This window comes from Vulpes vulpes, chromosome 3 (genome assembly GCF_048418805.1).
Source record: "Vulpes vulpes isolate BD-2025 chromosome 3, VulVul3, whole genome shotgun sequence".
In the NCBI taxonomy this organism is placed as follows: domain Eukaryota; kingdom Metazoa; phylum Chordata; class Mammalia; order Carnivora; family Canidae; genus Vulpes; species Vulpes vulpes.
In genome coordinates this window covers 22,912,631-22,936,071 of record NC_132782.1, presented here as the reverse complement: position 1 = coordinate 22,936,071, position 23,441 = coordinate 22,912,631, and the positions used below count along the sequence as shown (strand labels likewise).

The following is a 23,441-nucleotide window of genomic DNA, read 5'->3' as shown; positions in this document are numbered from 1 at the left end:
CCGCCCCGGAGAGGCTCGGAGCTGAGTGGAGGCCTGCAGCCCTCGGGGAGCGGGGGGGTGCAGCCCGGGCCTCCTCCTCCTCCGCTCCCCCCACCCCCCCCCCCCCGCCCCGGAGAGGCTCGGAGCTGAGTGGAGGCCTGCAGCCCTCGGGGAGCGGGGGGGTGCAGCCCGGGCCTCCTCCTCCTCCGCTCCCCCCACCCCCCCCCCCCGCCCCGGAGAGGCTCGGAGCTGAGTGGAGGCCTGCAGCCCTCGGGGAGGGGGTCGGGGGGGTGCAGCCCGGGCCTCCTCCTCCTCCGCTCCCCCCACCCCCTCCCTGGGTCTCCCTGCCCTTGTCCCCCCCGCCCCCTGCCCCGGAGAGGCTCGGAGCTGAGTGGAGGCCTGCAGCCCTCGGGGAGGGGGTCGGGGGGTGCAGCCCGGGCCTCCTCCGCCGCCGCCCCCCCACTCCCGCCCCGGGTCTTCCCCTCTTACCCCCCCAGAGGCCCGGAGCAGGCGGGCGGAGGCCTGCACCCCGTGGGGAGGGGGCCGGGAGAGGGGGTGCAGCCCAGGACAGGCCTCCCGCGGGGCCAATGACTCCTCCTCCGCCGCCCCCCCCCCCCGCCCCTGTAACCCCCGCCCCGGGTCTCCCGGCCCCGTCCATCCCCCACCCCCACCCCCGGGAGAGGCCGGAGCCGGCGGGCGGAGGCCTGCAGCCCGCGGCGCGCTCAGCCCCGGGGAACCCCGAGGACCCGCCGCCCGCGCGCACGTCCCGCAGGAGGCGCGGGCCTCTCGGGCTCCCCGGTCCCCCCCGCCGGCGGTGGTCGGTGGTCGTTCCAGGAACGTCAAAGACCACGCATTTCTCGTTCGCTCCTTGCCTCCTCACACTTGGGGGCCCAGGAAATGATCTCCTGGGAGGGCAGTGTGCCGCTGAGGGTCCCCCGGGAAGGCGGCGCCCCAGGGGACGGTCCCCACGCCCACAAGTAACCTCAGATGGCCACTGCTTCATTTAGAATATAAAACAGGGGGGACATTTTAAAATAAAAAACAAAAGGAATATAAAACAGGGAACCAGACTTTGGGATTTATTTCATTCTAGAAATAGCTTTCTCCTAGCTTTCATTTTAAGAAATGATCATCTTACATAATGACAATAATTCAGGGGGCGCCTGGGGGGCTCAGCGGTTGAGCATCTTCCTTGGACTGGGGGCGTCACCCCGGGGTCCTGGGATCGAGTCCTGCACCCGGCTTCCTGCATGGAGCCTGCTTCTCCCTCTGCCTGTGTCTCTGCCTCTCTCTCTCTCTCTCTCTCATGAATAAATAAATAAAATCTTTTAAAAATATGACAATAATTCAGACTTATGAAATGCTGCAAGCGTTGAGCCAAGCCTCGCATCCCCGAGCCAGCTAGAACGGCACCTCTCTTTCCAGAGCCTGATCTAGGCCTGCGCCGAAGCTTTTCTGATTTGGTCTGTAGAAAGTGTTGGGGTATTCAGTTGGAAACCAGGTGACTGGGTGAAAGGGCAGGGAGACCGATTGATGATGGATGGCTGTGTCAGGAATATAGTCACACGTTGCTGAGACAGACAATGCGTGGGGTGGCTAGAAGGCCGCGGTGACGGGGGTAATAAAATTCAATTTTTCTGTACGTTTGGAAGTTTTTCATACTAAATAAAATGTTGCGCGGGGTTAAAACTGGCTTGGTGTTCAAACCCCGGCTGCATATTAGCTGTGAGATTGGAACAAAAGGACCGAAGACTCCAATTACTTCATTTTCTCATCCGTGTACACTGGATGGTCACCAGGCTCGCAGGGCTGGTAAGAGAAAGGACCCCGTCAAGTTTTCCCCCAATCTCCCACGAGCCCTCAAATGAAGGGCGGCCCCGAGTGGGGAGGAGGGGAAAGAAATGCAAACCAGCAGCAAGTCCCACATCGCTGGAGCTGGCTGGTGGGAAACGCCTTTGACGGGGCGAGGAGCTGCAGCACCTGCTGTTTACTGGCGACCTGGTGGCGTCAGATAGTGTGTGGCTTAGCCTGGAACCTCGTAATGCGTGACTCCACCCCGAGGAGGTGCTTTCAAGGACCACCCCCCCCCCCCCCAGCAGCAGAGAGCCTCCCCCGATTGCCGGGGGACTGAGGACAAACCTTTTACGCCCAGAAATGACAGCCGTATTCTCTGACTACAACATCCCAGTCCCAGGCTGTGTGTGTTATGTCTCCGGCCGGTTTCATTTTAGGAAACCACCGGAGCCCGAGGAAACAGTCCGTAAAATACGTGGATTTTCCGAGGAGTGGTGCAAGTGCCTCCACGACCGGTGACAACCATCCGAGGCGCCGGGCACCCGCGGGTCGAACCGAGGGCGGACCTCTGAGGATTCCGAGGCGGAGCGCGCAGCCCGGAGGGGCGTGGCCCCGGGTAGCCCCGCCCCGTCGAGGCCCCGCCCCCTCGGGGCCCCGCCCCCAGCCCTCTGTGACGTAGAACAATGCCTGCCACGCGTCGGAACTCTGCTGCCCTGGCCGCTGCAGCTGAGCGCGAGTGACACGCGTGGGGGACGCCGTGGTCATCGGGGGGGGGGTCAGCTTCGGGAATCATGCCGTTTCCACTCAGATTCCTCATTTTCTTTTATGTAGGGGGCATTTTTACTGCTGAGGGACAGAAGGAAGAGGGGAGCACAGAGGCAGTGAAAATCGAAGTTTTGCATCGTCCAGAAAACTGTTCGAAGAGCAGCAAGAAGGGAGACCTGCTAAATGCGCATTACGACGGCTACCTGGCGAGCGACGGCTCGAAATTCTACTGCAGGTAGGCAATGCTGTGACCTGCTGCTGCGCGCAGCTGGTACATGGAACCCAGGCTCCCCTTTACCGACCAGAAGCCTCAGTGGTTGGTGATTGGCTTGTTCTTGTTATCTCAACCCGGGGGGAGAATGGACTCCACGATATGCAGTCCCCTGTTGAAACTATTGAAAATGTTTTCAACTTTTTCAACTATTGAAAATGTTGGCCCAAGAGATCATCGGAAATCCGGTACAGCCACACACACCCAGACCACCTTTGGGATCTATAGAAGTCAAGGTATTGTCTGCAAGGCTGTTCTCAACTTTTTTTTTTTTTTTTTTTTTTTTTGCCGTATGTTGGAGTCACTTTATTTATTTTAAAGATTTTATTTATTCATTCACGAGAGACACAGAGAGAGAGAGGCAGAGACACAGGCAGAGGGAGAGAAGCAGGCCCCATGCGGGGAGCCCGATGTGGGACTCGATCCCGGGTCTCCAGGATCGCGCCCTGGGCCAAAGGCAGGCGCTAAACCGCTGAGCCCCCCAGGCAGCCCTGTTGGAATCACTTTATAAAGATTTAGGTAGAAAAAGTTTGAGAGATTTTATCTAGCCTTCGGAAGCACGGTATTTACAGGCTCAGGGCCACTTTCCAACTGTATCCAAAAACCAGAACACCAATAACTTGCCGCCTGGTGTCTTCTGGGTCCTGTGTTTTCCCATCTCTACCCCCCCACCCCTTAATCTCAATCACTGCCTGCTCTGATTTAATTGATCGTTTGTTACTCAGAGGAAGAATGGCTTTTCTTCATCTGTGCCATTGCCCCATAAAGATAGGATTGGGAGAGAGTTAGTTTTTACATTTGGAAGAAAATAGATACATGTAATAAAAGATACAAATTTTAATTATTATTATTATTTTTTTTTTTACAAATTTTAATTGTTCAAATGACTTTTTGAGGCTAAACCTGCACCATCATTTTTTTTAGAACAAACCCAGAAAGGTTAAAGGAGTTCTTTGTACAAAGCCATGCAGCTAGTTGGAGGCGGGAGATCTATTAAAAAGGGAACTACTGAATAGTATTTGTGAAGATGGCAATTAAAAAGATAATGACATGACTCCTAATGACTAGCTTTGGGCAAATCATACTTCTTTCTGGCTTTATGAAAGAAGTTTGAGCCAAACATCCCGCCAGGGGGTTCAGAATGAATGTTAATATGGGAAAAGAGAGAGGACTCCCAATTTTAAATTGTAACTAAATGTCCAAGGTATATATATATATATATATTTTAAAGATGTTATTTATTTATTTGATGGGGTTGGGGGAGAGAATGAGCATGAGCAGGGGAAGTGGCAGAGGGAGAGGCAGAAGCAGACTCCTGGCTGAACTGGGAGCCAATGCAGAGCCCCAGCCAAGTTCCCTGAGATCATGACCTGAGCAGAAGGCAGAGCTTAATCAACTGAGCTACCCAGGTGCCCCTCCCGTGTATTTTAAAGTTTAATTTTTATTTTTCTGTTTTTTTAAGGATTTTAATTATTTATTCATGAAAGAGAGAGAGAGAGAGAGGCAGAGACATAGGCAGAGAGAAGTGGGCTCCCTGCAGGGAACCTGATGACCCAGGATGATCTCAGGACCCCAGGATCACTCCCTGAGCCAAAGGCAGACACTTAACCCCTGAACCACCCATGTGTCCCTAATTTTTATTTTTCTTAAAATCAGCTTACCTAAGTGTTGTTTTTTATTATAGCCGGACACAAAACGAAGGCCACCCCAAATGGTTTGTTCTTGGTGTTGGGCAAGTCATAAAAGGCCTAGACATAGCGATGATGGATATGTGCCCTGGAGAGAAACGGAAAGTGATTATACCCCCTTCATTTGCATATGGAAAGGAAGGCTATGGTAAGGTGTTTTAATATTATCATCTCTAAGTTATATTTAAAAATAAATCATAGCTTTGGGTATATATCCAAAAGAGTAAAAGCAGGGTCTCAAAAAAAAAAAAGAAAAAGAAAAAGAAAAGAAAAGAAAAGAAAAGCAGGGTCTCAAAGAGATATTTGTAAACTCTTGTTCATAGCAGCACCATTCAAGATAGCCAAAAAGTGGAAATAACCCCAGTGTCCATTAACCAATAAATGGAAAAACAACATGTATACACATAAAATAGAATATCATTCATTCTACATGTTACAACACGGATGAACCTTGAGTACATTATATTAAATGAAATAAGTCAATCACAAAAAAAAAAAACGCCGTATGGTTTCATTTGTACAAGGTATGCAGGATAGTCAAATTTGAAGAAAAGTGGTTGCCAAGGTGCTGGGAGAGGATGGAGTAGAGAGAAGTTGTTTAATGGATATAGTTTCAGCTTTGCAAGGTGAAATAGTTCTGGAGATTGGTTGCACAGCAATGTGAATGTAGGAAACTGTACTGAACTGTATGGTTAAAATGGTTCCAGTGGTAAATTTTACGTTACATGTATTCCCCACGATTAAAAAAAAATTTTTGACTCACTAAGAAAAATAAAAAATATTTTAAAAATCACAGAGAAATAGTTACAGAGCTATAAACTTTAGCTGTTTCTAGTCCAGTCCACCATGGTCCCCACTTTTTACAAATAAAGAAAATAAGACATTGTTGGAAGACAGATCTCTGGCCAGAGTTCTTTCCCTCACGTAGTGGCAGTACTCATAAAGATCCTGTGTATTTTATAAGCTCTACCTTAGTCATTTTTACTTGTTTTAGTCCATGTTATTTTATTATTACATAAATGTCTATAGCATATACCTAAGGTAAGCAGAACCAAAGTCAAATTCATAATACTCAGGAAACTGAAACATAAGATTTTAGAGTAAAAGGACAGCACAGAAATGTAGTAAAAAAAGAACACCTAAATATAAAAAAGCTGCCAGTCACTATTACCCAAATTCAGGAGCAGCCTTGAAATGTGGAAAAAATGAACTGCTTCTTTCAATATCTTTCCTATTTTTAAAATCCCACTATAAGATCTGAGAACCTAAGTAGAGCAGATAAATGGGGAAATTTTTTCCAACTACTATGAAGACACTTACCAGTAATAAAAATGATCTAGTCCTAAAAAAATACAAATGACCTTTAAATTAAATCTATGGGAATACTTAGTTGCCTTAATAATTAAAGAAAGAGAAAACAAAATGAGACACCATTTTCACTGATCAGATTCTCAAAGGCAGAAAAGTTGGCACAGGTATAGAAAAGTAGCATCTCATGCATTATTGCTGGGAATGTAAATCACTCGACCTTTCTAGCAATTTCTATCAAGATTTAAAAGCACATACCCTCTGACCCAATAGTTCCATTTACAGGAATGTTACACAAAGGTATATATAAAAGACATTCATCAGGCTATTATTTGGTGGTAAAAAACCAGAAACTACCTGAGTATCCATCAATAGGGAATTTGTTAAGGGACCCCTGGGTAGCTCTGCAGTAGAGCTTCTGTCTTCAGCTCAGGGCGTGATCCTTGGGTCAGAGGAGGAGGAGGAGGATGAATCCCACGTGGGGCTCCCTGCATGGAGCCTGCTTCTCCCTCTGCCTGTGTCTCTGCATCTCTCTGTGTGTGTTTCATGAATAAATAAAATCTTCAACAAGAAAAAAAACAACTAGGGAATTAGTTAAATTATGGTATATTGGTACAATGGATTATGGTGCTGCCAATAAAAATGCCACAGAGCCATATATATTAATATATTAGAAGAAAAATGGGATAGGGCGCCTGGGTGGCTCAGTCAGTTTAGCCTCTGCCTTTGGCTCAAGTTATCATCTCAGGGTCCTGGGATCAAGCCCCCCATTGGGCTCCCTGCTTAGCAGGAGGGAGTTTGCTTCTCCCTCCCCCTCTGCTCCTTCCCACCTCCCCCACTCACGCACATACTCTCTCTCTTTAATAAATAAAATCTTAAAAATAATAATAAAATGAAATGGGATAGAATGTATTCATGCAAGGAGTCTTTATTGAGCATCAGTGCCAAGCCCTGTCCCAGGCCTTGAGCATAAAGCCGTGTACAAAGAAGAAACAACTTCCTATCCTCAAAGATCTTACATGGGAGGGGCAGGATTTCACATATGCATCATGAATCTCCTCTCCATATTATATGTGGAAGGATACACAGTCATCTGATGACATTAAGTGTTCCTGAGAAGGAAGCCTGAGGGTGAGGGTAAGGAGATGTCTTACCCTCTAATATTTTGTACTGTTTAAATTTTTTTGCCATGTGCATGTATCAGTTCTTCCAAAATTAGGGGCACCTGGGTGGCTCAGCGGTTGAGCATCTGCCTTTAACTCAGGGCGTGATCCTGGGATAGAGTCCCACATCGGGCTCCCTGCAGGGAGCCTGCTTCTCCCTCTGCCTGTGTCTCTGCTTCTCTCTCTGTGTCCCTAATGAATAAATAAAATCTTTAAAAATTTTTTTTCCAAAATTAAAATTTTCTTTAATTGCTAACATTAAAAGTGGAGCTGAATAAAGAGGGTAAGTGTTTAAAGGGGGGGAAATGGTCAGCCTGGCAGAGGGTTGGTTTTTACTTTGCATTCTCATTTAGGTTCTTGCTCTCTATTGCTTTGTGAAAACTAAAGAATTATTCCCTCCTCACCTATTTAGAACCCTTGCTATCTCCACTTATTTGAAATATTTCGTATATAATTAAAGTCGTTAAGGATTAGTTTTCTACGAAGAGATATTGTCATTATTCCCAAATATTTCGTTGGAAGGGTCACACCATCTTTGAAGCTGTTTGGTTAACTTATTAATAGTAGTGATTCTCTTACCTGTTCTTTCGAGTAAGAGGAGGGGATTGCTGCCCCAAATTGGATTGCAGGGAAGCTAGCGGCACAAAACAGACCCAATCAGACCAAAAACTCCTGTGGAGGGAGACAGCTCCAGGTAACTACAGCTTCATTCTCAAGGCTTTCAGCCAATCATTTGGTCCCATCAAAATAGCTCCCATGGAACCATAATTTATCTATCCTATTTTTAGTTGTTGGGGAATCTGGGAGAAGGAGAGAAAAAAATTAAAGATAAATTAAATTGAATGCAATTCTTGCCCAAAAATATTGTCATAGGTTGAGGCCGATTCTAGGCAAGATGACACAGGCAAAGTTTGCCTTTTAGGCTCTTCAATCTCATTTTAACCACATCCTGCGTCGTCAGTAGGTGCTCATCCATCCTCTTGGGCCCCCTTCCCCTGTAGCAAATGACCACTTTGTTATCCTTTTTGTAAACTAGCTTATGCTTAGCTATGAATGATTGCCCAGGCTAAGGTAATCTAAGCTAATTAAGCTATTAATAAACTGCCTAAGCTATTAATATACCAGATACTTACTTGCTACAGAGATGTACTCTGAGGAAGTTAGTTCATATTCAATTTGAGGTGTCGCTCATAAACATAAAAAGTTGAATCTCATTAGTAACACCACCAGCACTTTTGTTTTACACATAAGGAAACTGAGGCCCAACAAAAGCATGTTCTTTGGAACATACTTAACTGCTGGCTTATCTGCATTACAATAGGTAGGATTAGATTAGGAAAAAGTTGAGTGGAGACCCTAGGTAACTGCTTAACAAACTGCTTCTTGATCGAATAAGCTTTTTTAAATAAGATGTTATTGAGACCTAACGTCAAGCATGACTTTATTTTAGGTGGTACTTGAAGAAGGCTTTCCTCTGTGCAATATCCTTGCTTCACGTGACAAGCACCCCTGCATGTCTTGAAATGCATGTGACTTTTAGTGCTTAATTAACAGTACACCTGGTATGTATAGATTCTTTACATTAACTCCCACGCCTTTGATCTGCTTCTCTAAACACAGGTAATTCTATAGCAAATTCACCTTTTTTCTCTTTCCTGTGCTCTAATTTCTCTGTAAGACAAAAGCTGATTGGCAGTATTTTCTGTGTGTATAGTAGAGTTATTGGGAAACTTTGTATGTACTTGTACTATTTTTTCTTAAGAAATTTGTGTTTTTAGGTTGTCTTTATTGTCATTAGTTATTTCCCTGTCACAAGGAGATTGTAATTGGACAGAATAGGAATGGATTTTGTAAAAATGATCATTGAATTAATCTCTGCCTCTTTTACTCTAAAGTTAGGTAATAGGTGGTACATTGCTGGGAACTCCATTAGTCAGAGGATGCATGGGCAGATTTTTCTATGTCCTGGCTTCGGAGATGACTGATCATTTCTCCTTTCGGTTACAGCTTTCAAGCTCTTTTCTCTTTGGGTTATAGGAATACTTTAGCAAGAATTCTCCACTGTTTCACTAAAGAAGTTCCTATTTCCTTCAAAGATCAAACAGCCATTTAAAAAATAAACCACAGGGGCATTCATTCAACAAATATCTGAGTGCCTGTAATGGATGAAACTCTAGGCAATACTGGGACACAAGCTAACCCCTGCCTCTTAGCGAGTCATTTCTGCAGGTTATTTTCATGAAATGGTCATCTGAAAGAGCCCATAGCTTGCTAAGATCATCTGTGACATCAGTAAATAGGTTAACTTTATTCAGGAGGACTATTCAATTTAATACTTAACACTTTTTATGTGATTAGAGATTTCATAAAAGTGTTACTGTCATTGCACTCATTTTTTTTAATGTCTGTAAAGGATTGGATAAACAAGTGTATTGAAATAGATGTTTCTTTATGCTTCCAAGTAACTCTACAGTATCATTTTTTAAAAGATTACTGATTTACACTTTGAAATTTTTCTGCCCATGAATTTCTTCGTTGCACTAGCTCTGTATAATGACAGGATATATTAATAAAAATTACACGAATGGTATCTATTTTAATTCAATTAGGAAGTAATGGCCCACTAGGTTCTTAAAGCTGATTTGGTTTAAAAACATTGAAAAATTTTCCTTAAAAGTGTTTAGTAAGTGGTTTTTATAAACAGGAAATAACAATCATAATGCTATAATGGCTATTCATGAATGCATATTTGAACATTTTCTTCATGTAAATTAAACTTAAAAATTATACCTTTAGCAGAAGGCAAGATTCCACCCGATGCAACATTGATTTTTGAGATTGAACTTTATGCGGTGACCAAAGGACCACGAAGCATTGAAACATTTAAACAGATAGACACGGACAATGACCGGCAACTCTCTAAAACTGAGGTAATTCAAACAAATTCAGTGCGTAAGGCCTAATTTTTCATCACAATTTAAATACGTCTATGTTACATCTGTTATTTTTTTTAGCTCTACTGAGCATGGGCTGATTACTTTGCTTTTATAGAGCTGGTTGCTAAAAAAAATCTGAGCTTCAGGAAGAAAGAAAATTGCTTTTTTAATATAAAACTTTGTAACTGAGTCATCCTGTTCAGTTGCCTTCCTCCCTGCCAGAGGGTCATTAAAATACCAAGCTAATCTGTACAGGGCATTTCCAGCTTCTAGACTACAAGAACAGATCTCGTTCAAGCAGCACCGTAGGAATTTATAACAGTGCCAGTAATTTCTACCTCACAGGATTGTGGGGATTACATGGGATTATGAAAAGAGCTAGCAAGAATTTGAATTGTGTGCATTAGAAACTTAGTAAGTGGGAGCCAGGAGTTCACTAACTGCTTCTGCATTCCAGATAGCCTTGTGTATGAATTGAGGGATTAATAAAGATGTCAGATAGCAATAATAATATCCTTTCATACTTTCTCAGTACCAGGTACTACTATAAGCACCTCAGCCTGTCATTTAATCTTTATGACAGTTTATGAGATAGACACTTGTCATTTTCTCTATGTTACAGAAGGTGGGGAAATGATGCCCAGACAGGTTAGGTAACTGGCCTAAGGTCACACCACGCTAAGTGGCAAAATCAGACCGTACCCTGGCAGTCTGGCTCTACTACTGTGCTTTTTTTTTTTTTTTTAAGACTTTATTTATTCATGAGAGAGAGGCAGAGACAACAGGCAGAGGGAGAAGCAGGCTCCATGCAGGGAGCCCAACATGGGATTTGATCCCAGGTCTCCAGGACCAGGCCCTGGGGCAAAGGCAGCGCTAAACCGCTGAGCCACCCAGGCTGCCCTACTACTGTGCTCTTAACCGTGGCCTTCCCTTCTGCTTTTGGGGAATTTCCAGAATATATGTTTCAGGGCGAGTGTTTGTACTGTTGAAGACTGGTGCCTTCCTTAGACCCACTGACTATACCCTTTTTGCCTACATTGAGTGACCAGCTATCCCCCCTCTTGTTTGGAGACAGTTTAATATGCATGACTCTATCACCCAAGTAATAGACGGTACCTGAGTCACCTGAGTAGTTGATTTCAAGAGACAAGTAAGCCCCCTTGTTCTGTTTCTTTTTCCTCTCTCTCTCTGCAGTCCTTCCTCCACCCTGATTCCACTTCCTCCTCCAGGATATCAGTAAGGATGGTCCCCTGCAGTTCCTTTGTTGCTCAGCAGGGGAAGAGGGATATGTGAATGAAAACATCCCCCATTCCTTAAGAAGGACAATTAGAGGGTTGGCATATTCATCCCAGGACGTACTTCATGTTGACTCCTTATGAGTTTTATTTAGAGTGACCAGCAGCAGATGAATTTACGTAGCACCCAAGAGCTCAGCCTGTGCACACAGACCATCCCTTATCAAATGCAAAGGGGCATGTTCTGCAGTATGAATACTCTTCAGTAGACCGACCTTATGGGCTCTGTAGTTCTTTCTGGAAAATAAAAGTAGGGAAAGTCCAAAAACAGTGACCTGCTTAGCAGCAGTCTGCCCAAATATCTCTCGGGTATCAGCTGCATAATCACCAGATGGTAAGAGTGACTTACACATGTGTGAATAATAATACCTGTCTTTTATTGACATCTATAAATGTTACAATAATCGTCACATCATTACTACCATTGAGATACTGTTTCCCTCCTATTAAACAGGGCAAAATGGAGATCCAGAGAGGCTAAATTATTTGTCCAAGACCACACAGCGAGTGCAAGACAAAGCCTAGATTTGAAACATGAACTAAAAGAAACTACTTCCCTTCATTGTCAGAAAGACTGAGTCAATTATTTCTTTAGTGTAAGATGGGAGAGGAGAGGAACACAGTATTTTTATTAAATTAGGAAGTAGAGACAGTATGGAACTTACCACCAGCAAAATTAAGGTTATGTTCTTACCCACTGCCTCTTTGTACCTCTCCACCACAGTGTACTAGAAAAGTACATCTCGAGAGTCGGTAATAGTGGTTATGAAAATATATTTACTTAGCAACTGAGGAATATTTGAGGTTCTTTAAAACTCTTTTCACCTACATAGGATTGCTAAAGCTCAACTGGAAGAAAAATGTATCTTCCTCGATAGGACTGAAGTCCCACTTGCGAACAGTTGATCTGTCCTTCATTAAGAGCTGTTGATCTTTCTAAAATAAAGTCTAGTCATGGTGGACTGAGTTGGGATACATACTGCTAAAAACCTCTCAGAATTCAACTTTAACTTTCAAAAATACTCATGCCTTTCAAGTGCCCAGCCTTGTGGAATATTATCTCCAGATTATTGTACATTGCTTTTTTTAGTTATCATATATTAGCACTTTCCAATGGAAATATAGTTGAGTCACATACGTAATTTACAAACTTTAGTAGCCACATCTTAAAAAGCGAAAAGAAACAGGTGAAATGAATTTTAGTACTATGTTTTGCCTAACTCGGTATATCTGTAATACCTCCCTTTCAACATGAAATCAATGTAAAAATTATCATTATTTTTTATTGTCTTCGAAATTTGTTGTATATTTAACCCTTAGAGTAGCATGTCTCTATCTGATCGAGCCAGTTTCAAGTGCTGAGAGTCCCCATGTGGCTAGTAGAAATGTCATTACACAGAGAAAGAATACTTAATACCTGTGCTTTATTTGACATTATTATTATAGAGGTTGTCATAGTTATGTAGATTTGAAGGAGAGTTATAGAAATGTAGAAAGATTAATTGAAATTTTTTTTTGAAACCTATGGTTGAGTTTTGTTGATAATACATTAACATGCATTAATTTTAGAGATTACAAAAAAATGCCAATTTGGAGTTTATTTACTAGTAGAAATCCTTAAGAATGATTTTCCTTTCATAATGTAGACAGTATAGATTATTGAAAGACAATTAGTTTCAACAAAATTCAATTCCAGTGTTAATCTTTGAGTATGTACCACTAACCATCTATAACCTCAGGGGAAGCTAATTTGAAGATGTTTCTTTTCAGAAAATTGCTTCAAAGGTTAAAAGAATAAAGCCTCAAATCGTTTTTAAAGATTTTTTTACCACTTATTATAAGCAGGCTTAGAGTTTCCTTATGTAAACATTTCCTTAAGGTTACTGAAAATTTACTGTGGTACCTTTGTATTAAAGACATTATTTTGGCCCTCTAGATAAATCACTACCTGAAAAGGGAATTTGAAAAAGATGAGAAGCCACGTGACAAGTCATATCAGAATGCAGTTTTAGAAGATATTTTCAAGAAGAATGACCATGATGGTGATGGCTTCATTTCTTCCAAGGAATACAATGTATATCAACATGATGAACTATAGTATATTTTTATTTCTAAGTTTTCTTAGCTACTTACTGTACTTTATATATAAAACAAAGTCCCTTCTCTAGAACTTGTATTTTCTGTTTTCCTCCCATGAGAACATATTTTAATATCCTCAATACATGTAATTTGGCATAATAAATGTGTGTTATTTTGCAAATTTAACCTTCAGGAAAAGTATCATTGTGTTTCCCTATTGCTTTATTCTGTGAACACGAATTGCAGCACCACGAAAATAGATCTCTGTGTCTCAGTGGGTAGTTCTCCCCCTTCCAGAGATAGGAGGACACCTATGTCAAAATCTACAAGTTCTTCCCACCTCTAACCTTAACAACATGTATAAGTAAGTATGTAAATAACCAATTTTTAACATTTTAATTGTTAAAATGCCCTATATCTTAAAAATATTCAAGAGGACCCAGGAATTAGCATTTCATTTGTTTATATATTTCATAGCATTACAAATAGGATATAAAAATCACAGAGAACTAAATAAATCTTCCTTTTGCATACATATAGGAAAATATTAGTTGCATAGCTGTGTCCCACAGTGAGTCTTAACACAGTCTCTGTAATTTTTGGTGCAAGCTCTGGCCTCTGGTCATTATTCCAGTGGGGAATGTTTAAAGATATTTTGCTCAGACCAAAGACTTTGTTCCTCATGTAAAGCAGACATAACAAAATCTATACTGCTTGGAGTCTGTACTCCTTCAGACATCATTATACATGTGCTATCTCCTCTTCCTTCTTGTAGGCCTGTAGATCCACCATCCCTAACTTTTTGTCTTCATCTTCTTAGATTCATGCCATGGTATTTCTTAGTTTCTAGTTCCCTTTCCCTATGTACCTCTATTTGAAGTCACTACATTTTATGATGTTCTTGTTATTGATCACAAATGAGCATTACACTGGTACGCCGTCACATTTTTGGAAACGTGCAGAATTTACACATGAGGATATCAGATGAGGATACAAACGGGGATCTATGCTCCCATGGCAATTTTGTGTCATGGGCAAATCATGACATCCAACCTGTTGAGAACAGGAGGTAAGAGATGCTGTAGAAGATCCTACTGGTGCCATAGATAGTGCATGTTATTTACTGGAACATGTACAGTTTTGCCCCCTGCGGATGTAGCAAGGTATGGTCAGGCACTAAATAGCTCTGCTCAAAATGAGTTAAAAACAAAGCTTTTCCATTTTCTGAAACTTGCTCTTTCCAAATCATTGTTCAGTGTTCATCTTTTAACCTCTTAGTGACATTGCCAGAAATTCTATTATCTAAAAAGTGCAGGGGTGGGTAATGCAAAAACCACCAGATTAACGGATATCACGTATGCATAGCACAGAGTTTGACACTTCATAAAACCAAACCCTTCACTCTCTTTTCTTTCCTCCCAACAGTGCTTCATGCCTGTACCCAATTTTGTAACTCCTCCTCACTTGCTCAGTTGACAATTCTTGTTCCTTGACTTCGCTCAGGAAAACCTCCACTGAATTGAACTAAGTTGGTGACTCAATAATATGTTTTGGTTTGGAAACTGTCCCCACCCTCTACATTAAAAAAAAAAAAAGTCACTAGAGCATTTTGCAATCAGTATACTCAGACTTGCATTTGACTTACATATTCTTCTCAAAAGTACAGTGAAAGAAGGTATACGTGGAAATCATGCCATAATGCAAACTGTTCATAATTCTATCCTTTCTGTCCCATTGTTTTCAAAGTGCTTTTAAAGTTATGTTTTTAAAAATCATGGATGATGTTAAATGGAGACTGATTCTAAAACTCAAATCACATTTAAATAAAATTTTAATCATTCTACATTCATAATCAGGTATTTTGTATTTACACAATTGCTTTATGCTTTTTTTTGCTTTATGCTTTCACAGGCATATATATCTAGTAGTGAGTGCTATCACTGCATTTTGAGTTCTAGAATTTTCATTACTTTTGCAATTATTTTAAGAAGGCTGTATAATGAATTAATAATTGAGGTTGTATATGAAAAATGGCAGATATCTTACAGAGTAGATGAAAAAGGTCTCTCAGAACTAAATATGTTAAGTATTTTAAGCATTTTCTTTTTTTTTTTAAGATTTTATTTATTTATGAGAGACACAGAGAGAGAGAGAGAGAGAGAGAGGCAGGCTCTATGCAGGCTCCATGCAGGGAGCCCAACGCGGGACTCGATCCTGGGACTCCAGGATCACGCCCTGGGCCAAAGGCATGCGCTAAACCCCTGAGCCACCCAGGCATCCCCCAATTTTAATCATTTTCAAAGGAGAAAGATAAAGGTGTCCTAGCTGCCTTACCTTTAAAATGACAGTAGTGGGTTTTTATAAAGACAAAACTAGTGAGCATGTGTATATTACAGGATGGCATACTATGAATCACCCTGTTAACTGTGTACACAAAACCCCATGCTGTGCTCAATGTGCTTTTCATTTGATACCACAATTAAACATTTAGGATTACATTAAATTATTAACACATTTTTCTCATTTTACCAGATCTAAGGCAATGGTTAAAGTACCATAAAGTCACCACTTTTAACCTCTTGTCATTCTTAATGTTGAATTAAAAGTCAATTAAAAATAGAATTGATATCTGGAAAAATCAGCATGTAAAATTATCTAAAATGATAACCTAATCCCAAATATAATTCTAAAGTAACTGGTAGATTTCATGGAGGAGCATTTATATTTTAAAATTTATATATAAACCTGTTTTCACATAAACTATATATATATATATTTTTAAAGATTTTATTTACTCATGAGAGACAGAGAAAGAAAGAGGCAGAGACACAGGCAGAGGGAGACACAGACTCCACGCAGGGAGCCTGATGTGGGACTCGATCCCAAGACCCTGAGTCGAAGGCAGATGTTCAACCACTGAGCCACCCAGGCATCCTCACATAAACAATATAATCTTTATGACAATTTATAGGGCAGCCACCATTATCATCTCCATGCTTATGGATGAAGAAAATGATGCCCAGGCAGGTGAGTTTCTCTTTCCCTCTTTAACTTGCCACAATTCACCAAAGCATATGTAGGTGATTTTGGAAAGGTGTGTGGCACAGTTGCACCTAAACACACTACTTTCATTTTCCATTTTATTTCATCCTTTTGTGCCAAACATCAAAACAAGGAACTGCATGAAGTCTCACATACTTCTGCCCATCGACAGAGCACTGAAAGCATCCATAAACCGTCTCCCTTTTAAAGTTCCCCATTCCGCAGAGTATGCAAGGTCCTTTTGGAATGTTGTGATTAAGCAGGTTAACTCGGATATGAGTCCCTTCTTTGAGAGAAATATCCGTCATGCTGAGAGGTTTGTCATAATAGTCAGAAAAAAGATCATCTAAGTAAAGCTGTGAACGAGAAATGGCATCCATCACTCTTCTATCTAAAAGCACAAACACAGAGAAGTGTGTTAGAAGTCAAAGAAGTAACACAGAACCAAACTGCATTGTAAGTACGTGAATCTAAACCATCGGTCATGAAATCATTTGGCTTTTAGATTTAAATTCCTCCTTAACAGAAGGAGTACCGACTAGATAAACTCAAATGTTAATCCAAGGAGAAAAAAAAAAAAAAACACATTTGAAATACTCTTCAATGGACATACTTCTCTCAAATAGAATATTCCTCAATCTGTAGAGCAGTGCAAACGTTGCAGTTTCTTCCCTCTCAAATCCTCCTTTTGACACTGAAGTGACACAAAGGTCTATAAAAAAAATTTTTTAGAAGATGTTATAACGTGAACGGTTCATTTTACTGGGAGTTTTAGTTGTGGTTGGAAAATTCTGGTGTATGTCATTCGCTGCATTAAGTTAAATTTTATGTATCTTTGGAGAAGCTAATAGTCACAAGGTACAAAATCCAGACTACAAGCAGGGGATACAGTAACAAGTCTCCTGTCTATCCTGGACCCCAGCCTCAGTTTTCCACTCCAGAGATCACCACTGTTAGGTTTCTTGAGTAGACTTCCTGGGGTACCTGGGTGACTCAGTGGTCGAGCATGTGCCTCATGCTCAGGTCATGATCCTGGGGTCCTGGGATCCAGTCCCACATCCACCTCCCTGCTTCTCCCTCTGCCTATGTCTCTGCCTCTTTCTTTGTGTGGCTCATGAATAAATTTTTAAAAATCTTAAAAAAAAAAAAAAAAGGAGAAAAGAGGTAGTGGGTAAGTAGTAGGGACCAGATGGTCTTTCCCAGCCACTTTACCCAAGCATAAGATTGACAGTGCTGGCAGTATCATTCTCCTACAATTACATAGTGTGTTTGTTTCCCATGAAATTCTTAAAAATATAATCTCAGTGTTTCATGCAAATCATTCACTTACCAAAGGCACCATCCAAGTAAATGAAGAGTTCAAAAATACTGAAAGCTATGGTTGTGTGTGCCGGAAAAACAATAGCTTTGTCCCTTCCCTTGGGATTCTGTTCATCCATAAAATGAAACTATAGTAAATAAGTAAATAATATTATTAAGGAGCATAATATGTAAGGATAGCTTTTTAGAGAAACAAAACATTTCATACAATCTTACTATTAAAACAAAAACAAATTATCCCATTGAATTTAACTGTTTAGACCAGAAGTCTAAACGGGTCAAGGAGGTCTCACAATCTAGGAACGGGTCACCACTTTCTCAGAACACTGGCACTAGGGCCAATGATTAGTGCTACCACAACAGTAATGCTCTCCGACACAGACGCCTTTTTTTTTTTCAACCACAAGCCATCTGTTTAAGTGCTACAGTTGTTTTTAGCCTACTATGTCTACTATTCCAAAGCCTCCAGAGTTTTCAGTTTTCCAAAGCAATCATCAACTTATTTACCATAATAATCTCCAACCATTAAATAAATGTTTGTTTGTGCCCCCAAAATAATCCATTAAACAACTCACTGGACAGCTAGCTAAATGTAGCCACTGAACAGAACTTCTATTTGCAAAAATTCAAAAAGTTTTTCATTGAACTCTAACAACTGATTTTAATAAAACCATGACGATTATGTGTCATTACTATGTGATTAACAAAGACAAATAATACTGAGCCAGAGAACCAAACACGAATAATTTCCAAGAGTTTTCTAAAAGTATTTAACATTGAATAAAGCACATTTGGCCATTATGGTCTTACTTTAGGAAAATTAATATAAAGTCAACTTTTAAAAATTCAAGTATAAAGCACATTACTTAAAATCAAGAATTCAACATAAGCATTCAACTTTTATTCTTCCAACATCATTTAAATAGTAATAGAAGGACTCCAGTATGCATTACTTCATTAGGATTCATGTTTTGTTTGAATTATATTATACACTCAGGATCAAAGTTTTCTCAGATTTTTTTTTTTTTAATTCTAAAACAAAACCATTACTGTGCAAAATCCTATATGCACTGGTAGTTCTTTAATCTCAACATCTGACAAAATGCACACATCTCATTAGAAATTGAGAACTTTTAAAAAATTCCCAATGCACCTTTTTAGTAAGAGAAACCTAATGAGTGTGGTTTACCCGCATGGCTTCCCCGCGAATTCCAGCATGCACAGACAGCGAGCACTGCCTCGTGGTCCGAATGCTTTCCATGACCACACACAATACTGCCTTTCTGTTGCTCCTTGTCTGACGTATCAAGCTGTGGTCAAAATTAATTTTTCTAAAATAAAGAATAGAGATATTCACAAGAATCTGTCACACCCAGTTACATACAATCGAGTACATTTTTTTGCTGTCCTGTGCACTGTAACTAAAAGTAAATCAAAGCAGGTCTACTACAAATCAGAAAGTCTGCTCAAAAGCCATTAATAATCTGGCTCTTTTTTCTCTTTTCTTAAAACGTGCTTATTATAGGAGTCTGTTGGAAGAGACTCCCTTAGTATATTTGTTACAAGCAGATTAGCATTTTTTTTTTTTATGGATTTATTTCTATTTTGGAGAGAGAGAAGCACATGTGCAAGCAGAGGGAGGGGCAGAGGGAGAGGGAGAGTGAGAATCCTCAAGCAGACTCCTTGCCAAGCACAGAGCCCAACACAGGACTCTGAGATCACGACCTGAGCTGAAATCAAGAGTTGGCTGCTTAACCAACTGAGCCACGCAGGCACCCCAGTGTATTCTTTTAATCTAATAATTTAGCAAATGTGTACCTGGTCAAAGCAATTTTGTGGAACACCTAAAAATTCTGTTTAAGCCAAATGATTTTGGATATCTACCCTTATCTAAAGTCTGGATATATTGCTAATTTGAAGTATTCCAAACAAATAAAACAAAGAAATTACATTAGATGATATACATCACCTGAATGTTTTCAGAATTCCTTGTAACAAAGTCCATACAATCCAAATATTTAATGAACACATTTAAGTACATTAAGTATTATTCTACTGACCGTGTAGTAATTTCCTTGAGCAATGTTGATACTTCCACTTCGTGTTTGGTCACTACACCAAATGAAGCTTTTACTGCAACAGAATCTGATCCAGTGACGTTAATCCCAACGTCATTCACAATATGGTTGCCTCGCCTTCCATAAAGGGAAACATCTGATTCATCTTCATAATTCAGTAACTGATAAGATGAAATACCTTTATGAAGGAAATCAATATTTTTTACTTATTTTTAAAAATATTTTATTAATTTATTCATGAGAAACACAGAGACATAGGCAGAGGGAGGGGAGCCTGATGTGGAACTCGATCCCAGAACACCAGAATTACGACCTGGGCCAAAGGCAGACAGACGCTCAACCATTGAGCCACACAGGTGCCCTGAAATCAATATTTCTTTAAATGTCTCAAATTCATCTAATATAGATTACATATAATAATGTATTAATTTACTATTGAAGATTCCATTACACAGATGTTGAGAAAGGTGACACTTCATGCCAAGACTTAAACTAGCAACTCATATAACAACAAAAAATAGGGATCCCTGGGTGGCGCAGCGGTTTGGCGCCTGCCTTTGGCCCAGGGCGCGATCCTGGAGACCCGGGATCGAATCCCACATCAGGCTCCCGGTGCATGGAGCCTGCTTCTCCCTCCGCCTGTGTCTCTGCCTCTCTCTCTCTCTCTCTGTGACTATCATAAATAAATAAAAAAATTAAAAAAAAAAAAACAACAACAACAAAAAATAGAGTACTTAAAAAGAGAACTCAAGTTCTTTTGTTCCACCAAAAGAATTCTCAAAGCTGTAAGATCCACTGAGTGGCTGAAAGAAAAACAAGTGTTTATAACAAATTATTTGTCAAAATATCAATGTTTTCTAATCTAGCCTGTAAAATACATTTCAGTTTACCAGTTGCAATAACTGAGTCATAAGAAATAAATGTCAATTACTTTCATTTGACCCTGTAAGATAGGAAAGCGTAATATCCCATTTTATAGATGAAGAAATATATTATTTTGTCCTATTCTAAGTTGTTTCAGTTAAAACAATCGATAAAGCAATTGCAATAAAATTATACAATAATTTCACCAAATAGGTTGGAAAATTATTCAACCAATAAGAGATTTGATACTATGCAAATTTTACATATTAATCCTAGTATTATTACTACTATAAGTTTGCTTTTATCAATGTGCAAATATTACACATATTAGCATATACAACCTATGTTTAGACTATCAATACCATAGCTGAATGAGTAGTCACTCCCAAACAGATATTTAAACTTACCAGCTGAAATTTCTCTGTCTCCTAGAAGGATATCTTTCAGCGTAAAAGGTGTTGAGGTAAATTTATATCTAGGAAAGAGAAAGCATCGCTTCTTTTTTACCACCAGACTTAGAGGTTGGTATTTGTCAGCCTCACTGAGGCTTGGAACAGGAACTAATCTCCCTCCATCTCCAACTTGCTTGACAAAACTCTTGGTAGCAGCAGCAAACATATTAATACGGTATCAAAACGTCATCAACTGCAACCCTCAGAAAACAATCCATACTTTCACAGAAAACCAGACACAACCCTCAGCCTTGCTTGATTTTAAATATAATTAAACACATTAAAAATACAAAGCATGGTTTCACCACGTAGCTTGCCAGTGTACAATTCACAACACTGCCTCCCCTGGTGTGCTCAGGTTATGAATTATAGATCAACAGTGTAAAATGATATACTGAAAGCAAGTCAATTTGGAATTGCCGCCCATAAGCACTAAAACATATACAGAAAACTATTAATTTTAAAACATGACCAATGTCCTTGATGAGGGTTACTGTTGATAGTAGTTTGCCAGCTTTAAGGACACCTGTAGCCCTACGGCAATAATGCAATTTAGACACTAACATTGGCCCTGGATATCATCTACAGTGGACATGGTCCAAAGGGAATTCCTTCACTTCATCATGCCAATTGTGGCAACAGTCAAGTGCTATTGTGAATCCTTATACTATACAGTTCATTCATTTTCCTTCTTGTATGCTTTCCTTCTTGTATTAATGTAAAACATTAATTATTCATGATTAATACAAAATATAAATTCACAGAATATAGAGAAACAATTGCATGCAGATTTTTATGAAATAACAAAAGCCATATTACACATATAAACACGTAGACAGATAACTGTATAAGACTAATACATATATAAATAACTATGACTTAGGGGTTTTCTTATTCTGAAGCTGGCACACAGACAACTCTTTGAAATAGCGCTGTATTTATTTTGTTTCATCATTATCTCCATTGCTCAACCTTTAAAGAGAGCTATATACTCAAAAAAAATTTTTTTTAAATTAAAAAAATAAAGGGAGCTATATGAAGTTTGGGCTTGTCTTGTTTCATCATTATCTCCGTTGCTCAACCTTTAAAGAGAGCTATATACTCAAAATTTTTTTTAAAAAAATAAAATAAATAAAGAGAGCTATATGAAGTTTGGGCTTGTCTTTAAGATATCGTGGCAAAAAAATAAATTTTAGAGACCAAGCTGAGAGCTGAAATATTGCATTACCATAGTTATGTGGAGGTTTATATATATATATATATATATATATTTTTTTTTTTTTAATAGGTATGTGCACTTATAGTTGGATACTCCTTAGAGCTTAACAGCAGGTAGTAAACTCGATACATACACAGAGGGGACAGTGGGTGGAAGATAGAATAGGCCCAAGTCCCAAATAATATAAATCACCTTGATTAGATTCTGGATGCTGTTTTCATTTGCTTGCAAGGATCCAAGGTGTCATACAACCAAGCTCTCATGTAACCCCCCCAAAAAGCAAACCCAACCCCCCCAAAAAAAGTTTTTAATAACGTCCCTTTGTGTGGACAGCACCGTGCCCCCTTCCACGACGCAGAGAAAGCACGGGGCACCGTTTCTGCAAGTGGCTAGCAAACCCCTGGGCGACACATCCACCGTCGCAGGCGGCTCCCCGCCGAAGGGGGTGGGTGCATCCCAGGGGAAGGCAACAGCGACTAACCACACAGGCGTGCGGAGACAGCATTTCACGGGAGCCCACGGAAAAGCAGTCGTTTTCCCTCCCCTAAGGGGCCTTGCTCGGATGCACCGGCCCAGCGTTCCTGTCGCGGCGAACGCCTAGATGGAGACAATGGGAGCCGCGGGGCGGGAGAAGCTGGGGGGGCGGAGGGTGCAGCCCCCGGGCATCCCCGGGCATCCCCGCGAGCCCCCCCACCCCCCGACGCAGGGCCCAGCCCAGGGGAGCCCGCGCCAGCCCCGGGGGCCGACGGACCGCGACTCCCAAGCTCCGGGGCCGAGCCCCGGGACCTTCCGCAGCGATCCTGCGTTTAGGATTCTGAAGTCTTTTTCTTAAAAGGATGCAGCCCGGATCCCTAACCCCCTTCAGCTCCCCGACCCCCCCCCCCCCCCCCAGCCACCGAAACAGAAGCAGAGCGGCAGGCCTCACACAGCGGGAGGCTGGGAGCCCAACAGGCTGCCCCCCGCGGCCGGAAGCCGCCTCCTTTTAAGGACCGAGAACTGCGGCCTCGCCGAGGCCCGGGGTTGGAGGGCGGGGGGATACGCCGGGAAGCGGGAATGGGAAGGGGGCGTGGCCTCGGAGGGGCGTGGCCTAGGAGGGGCGGGGCCCGGCTTGGAGTCGGGGCTGCAGCCCGGGCCGCCAGGGGGCGTGGCCGGCGCCGCCGCCGCACCGAGGCTCCGCCCCCGCCCGGC

At 41.3% G+C, this 23,441-nt stretch overlaps 3 protein-coding genes across 8 annotated transcripts in view; 1 reads left to right on the top strand and 2 right to left on the bottom strand.

Annotated features, from left to right (window-relative positions):
• Nucleotides 1–2,362, bottom strand: part of PLEKHA3 (pleckstrin homology domain containing A3) — a 29,098-nt gene extending 26,736 nt beyond the window's left edge. The window contains exon 1 of the mRNA XM_072752063.1: nucleotides 2,119–2,362. The gene's annotated coding sequence lies outside the window, so the exon portion shown is untranslated. The remainder of the gene's footprint in view (nucleotides 1–2,118) is intronic.
• On the top strand, nucleotides 2,305–13,464 carry FKBP7 (FKBP prolyl isomerase 7). Of its 5 annotated transcripts, none has more exons than XR_012000340.1 (5): nucleotides 2,305–2,773; nucleotides 4,494–4,645; nucleotides 8,419–8,588; nucleotides 9,768–9,898; nucleotides 13,136–13,464. XR_012000340.1 is itself a non-coding variant. In XM_025993948.2 (4 exons), exons 1-4 carry the CDS (start codon nucleotides 2,565–2,567, stop codon nucleotides 13,295–13,297), a joined length of 654 nt encoding a protein of 217 aa, XP_025849733.1. In that variant the 5' UTR covers nucleotides 2,305–2,564; the 3' UTR covers nucleotides 13,298–13,464. The 5 variants fall into 5 exon arrangements, 2 of the variants coding, with proteins under 2 accessions (XP_025849733.1, XP_025849732.1); XR_012000339.1 differs by having other exon boundaries at nucleotides 8,419–8,530; nucleotides 9,765–9,898; nucleotides 13,136–13,300; XR_012000341.1 differs by lacking the exon at nucleotides 13,136–13,464 and having other exon boundaries at nucleotides 9,765–9,894.
• A 2,585-nt stretch (nucleotides 13,465–16,049) lies between these two features.
• On the bottom strand, nucleotides 16,050–22,527 carry PJVK (pejvakin). 2 transcript variants are annotated; one of them, XM_025993950.2, is made up of 7 exons: nucleotides 22,446–22,527; nucleotides 20,990–21,057; nucleotides 19,701–19,896; nucleotides 18,830–18,971; nucleotides 17,651–17,768; nucleotides 16,934–17,032; nucleotides 16,050–16,711 (listed from the first exon to the last, which is right to left on the bottom strand). In XM_025993950.2, the coding sequence occupies exons 4-7, from the start codon at nucleotides 18,899–18,901 to the stop codon at nucleotides 16,419–16,421; spliced, it is 582 nt and encodes a 193-aa protein (XP_025849735.1). In that variant the 5' UTR covers nucleotides 18,902–18,971; nucleotides 19,701–19,896; nucleotides 20,990–21,057; nucleotides 22,446–22,527; the 3' UTR covers nucleotides 16,050–16,418. The 2 variants fall into 2 exon arrangements, with proteins under 2 accessions (XP_025849735.1, XP_025849734.1); XM_025993949.2 differs by lacking the exon at nucleotides 22,446–22,527 and having other exon boundaries at nucleotides 20,990–22,082.
• Between the last annotated feature and the right edge of the window lie 914 nt (nucleotides 22,528–23,441).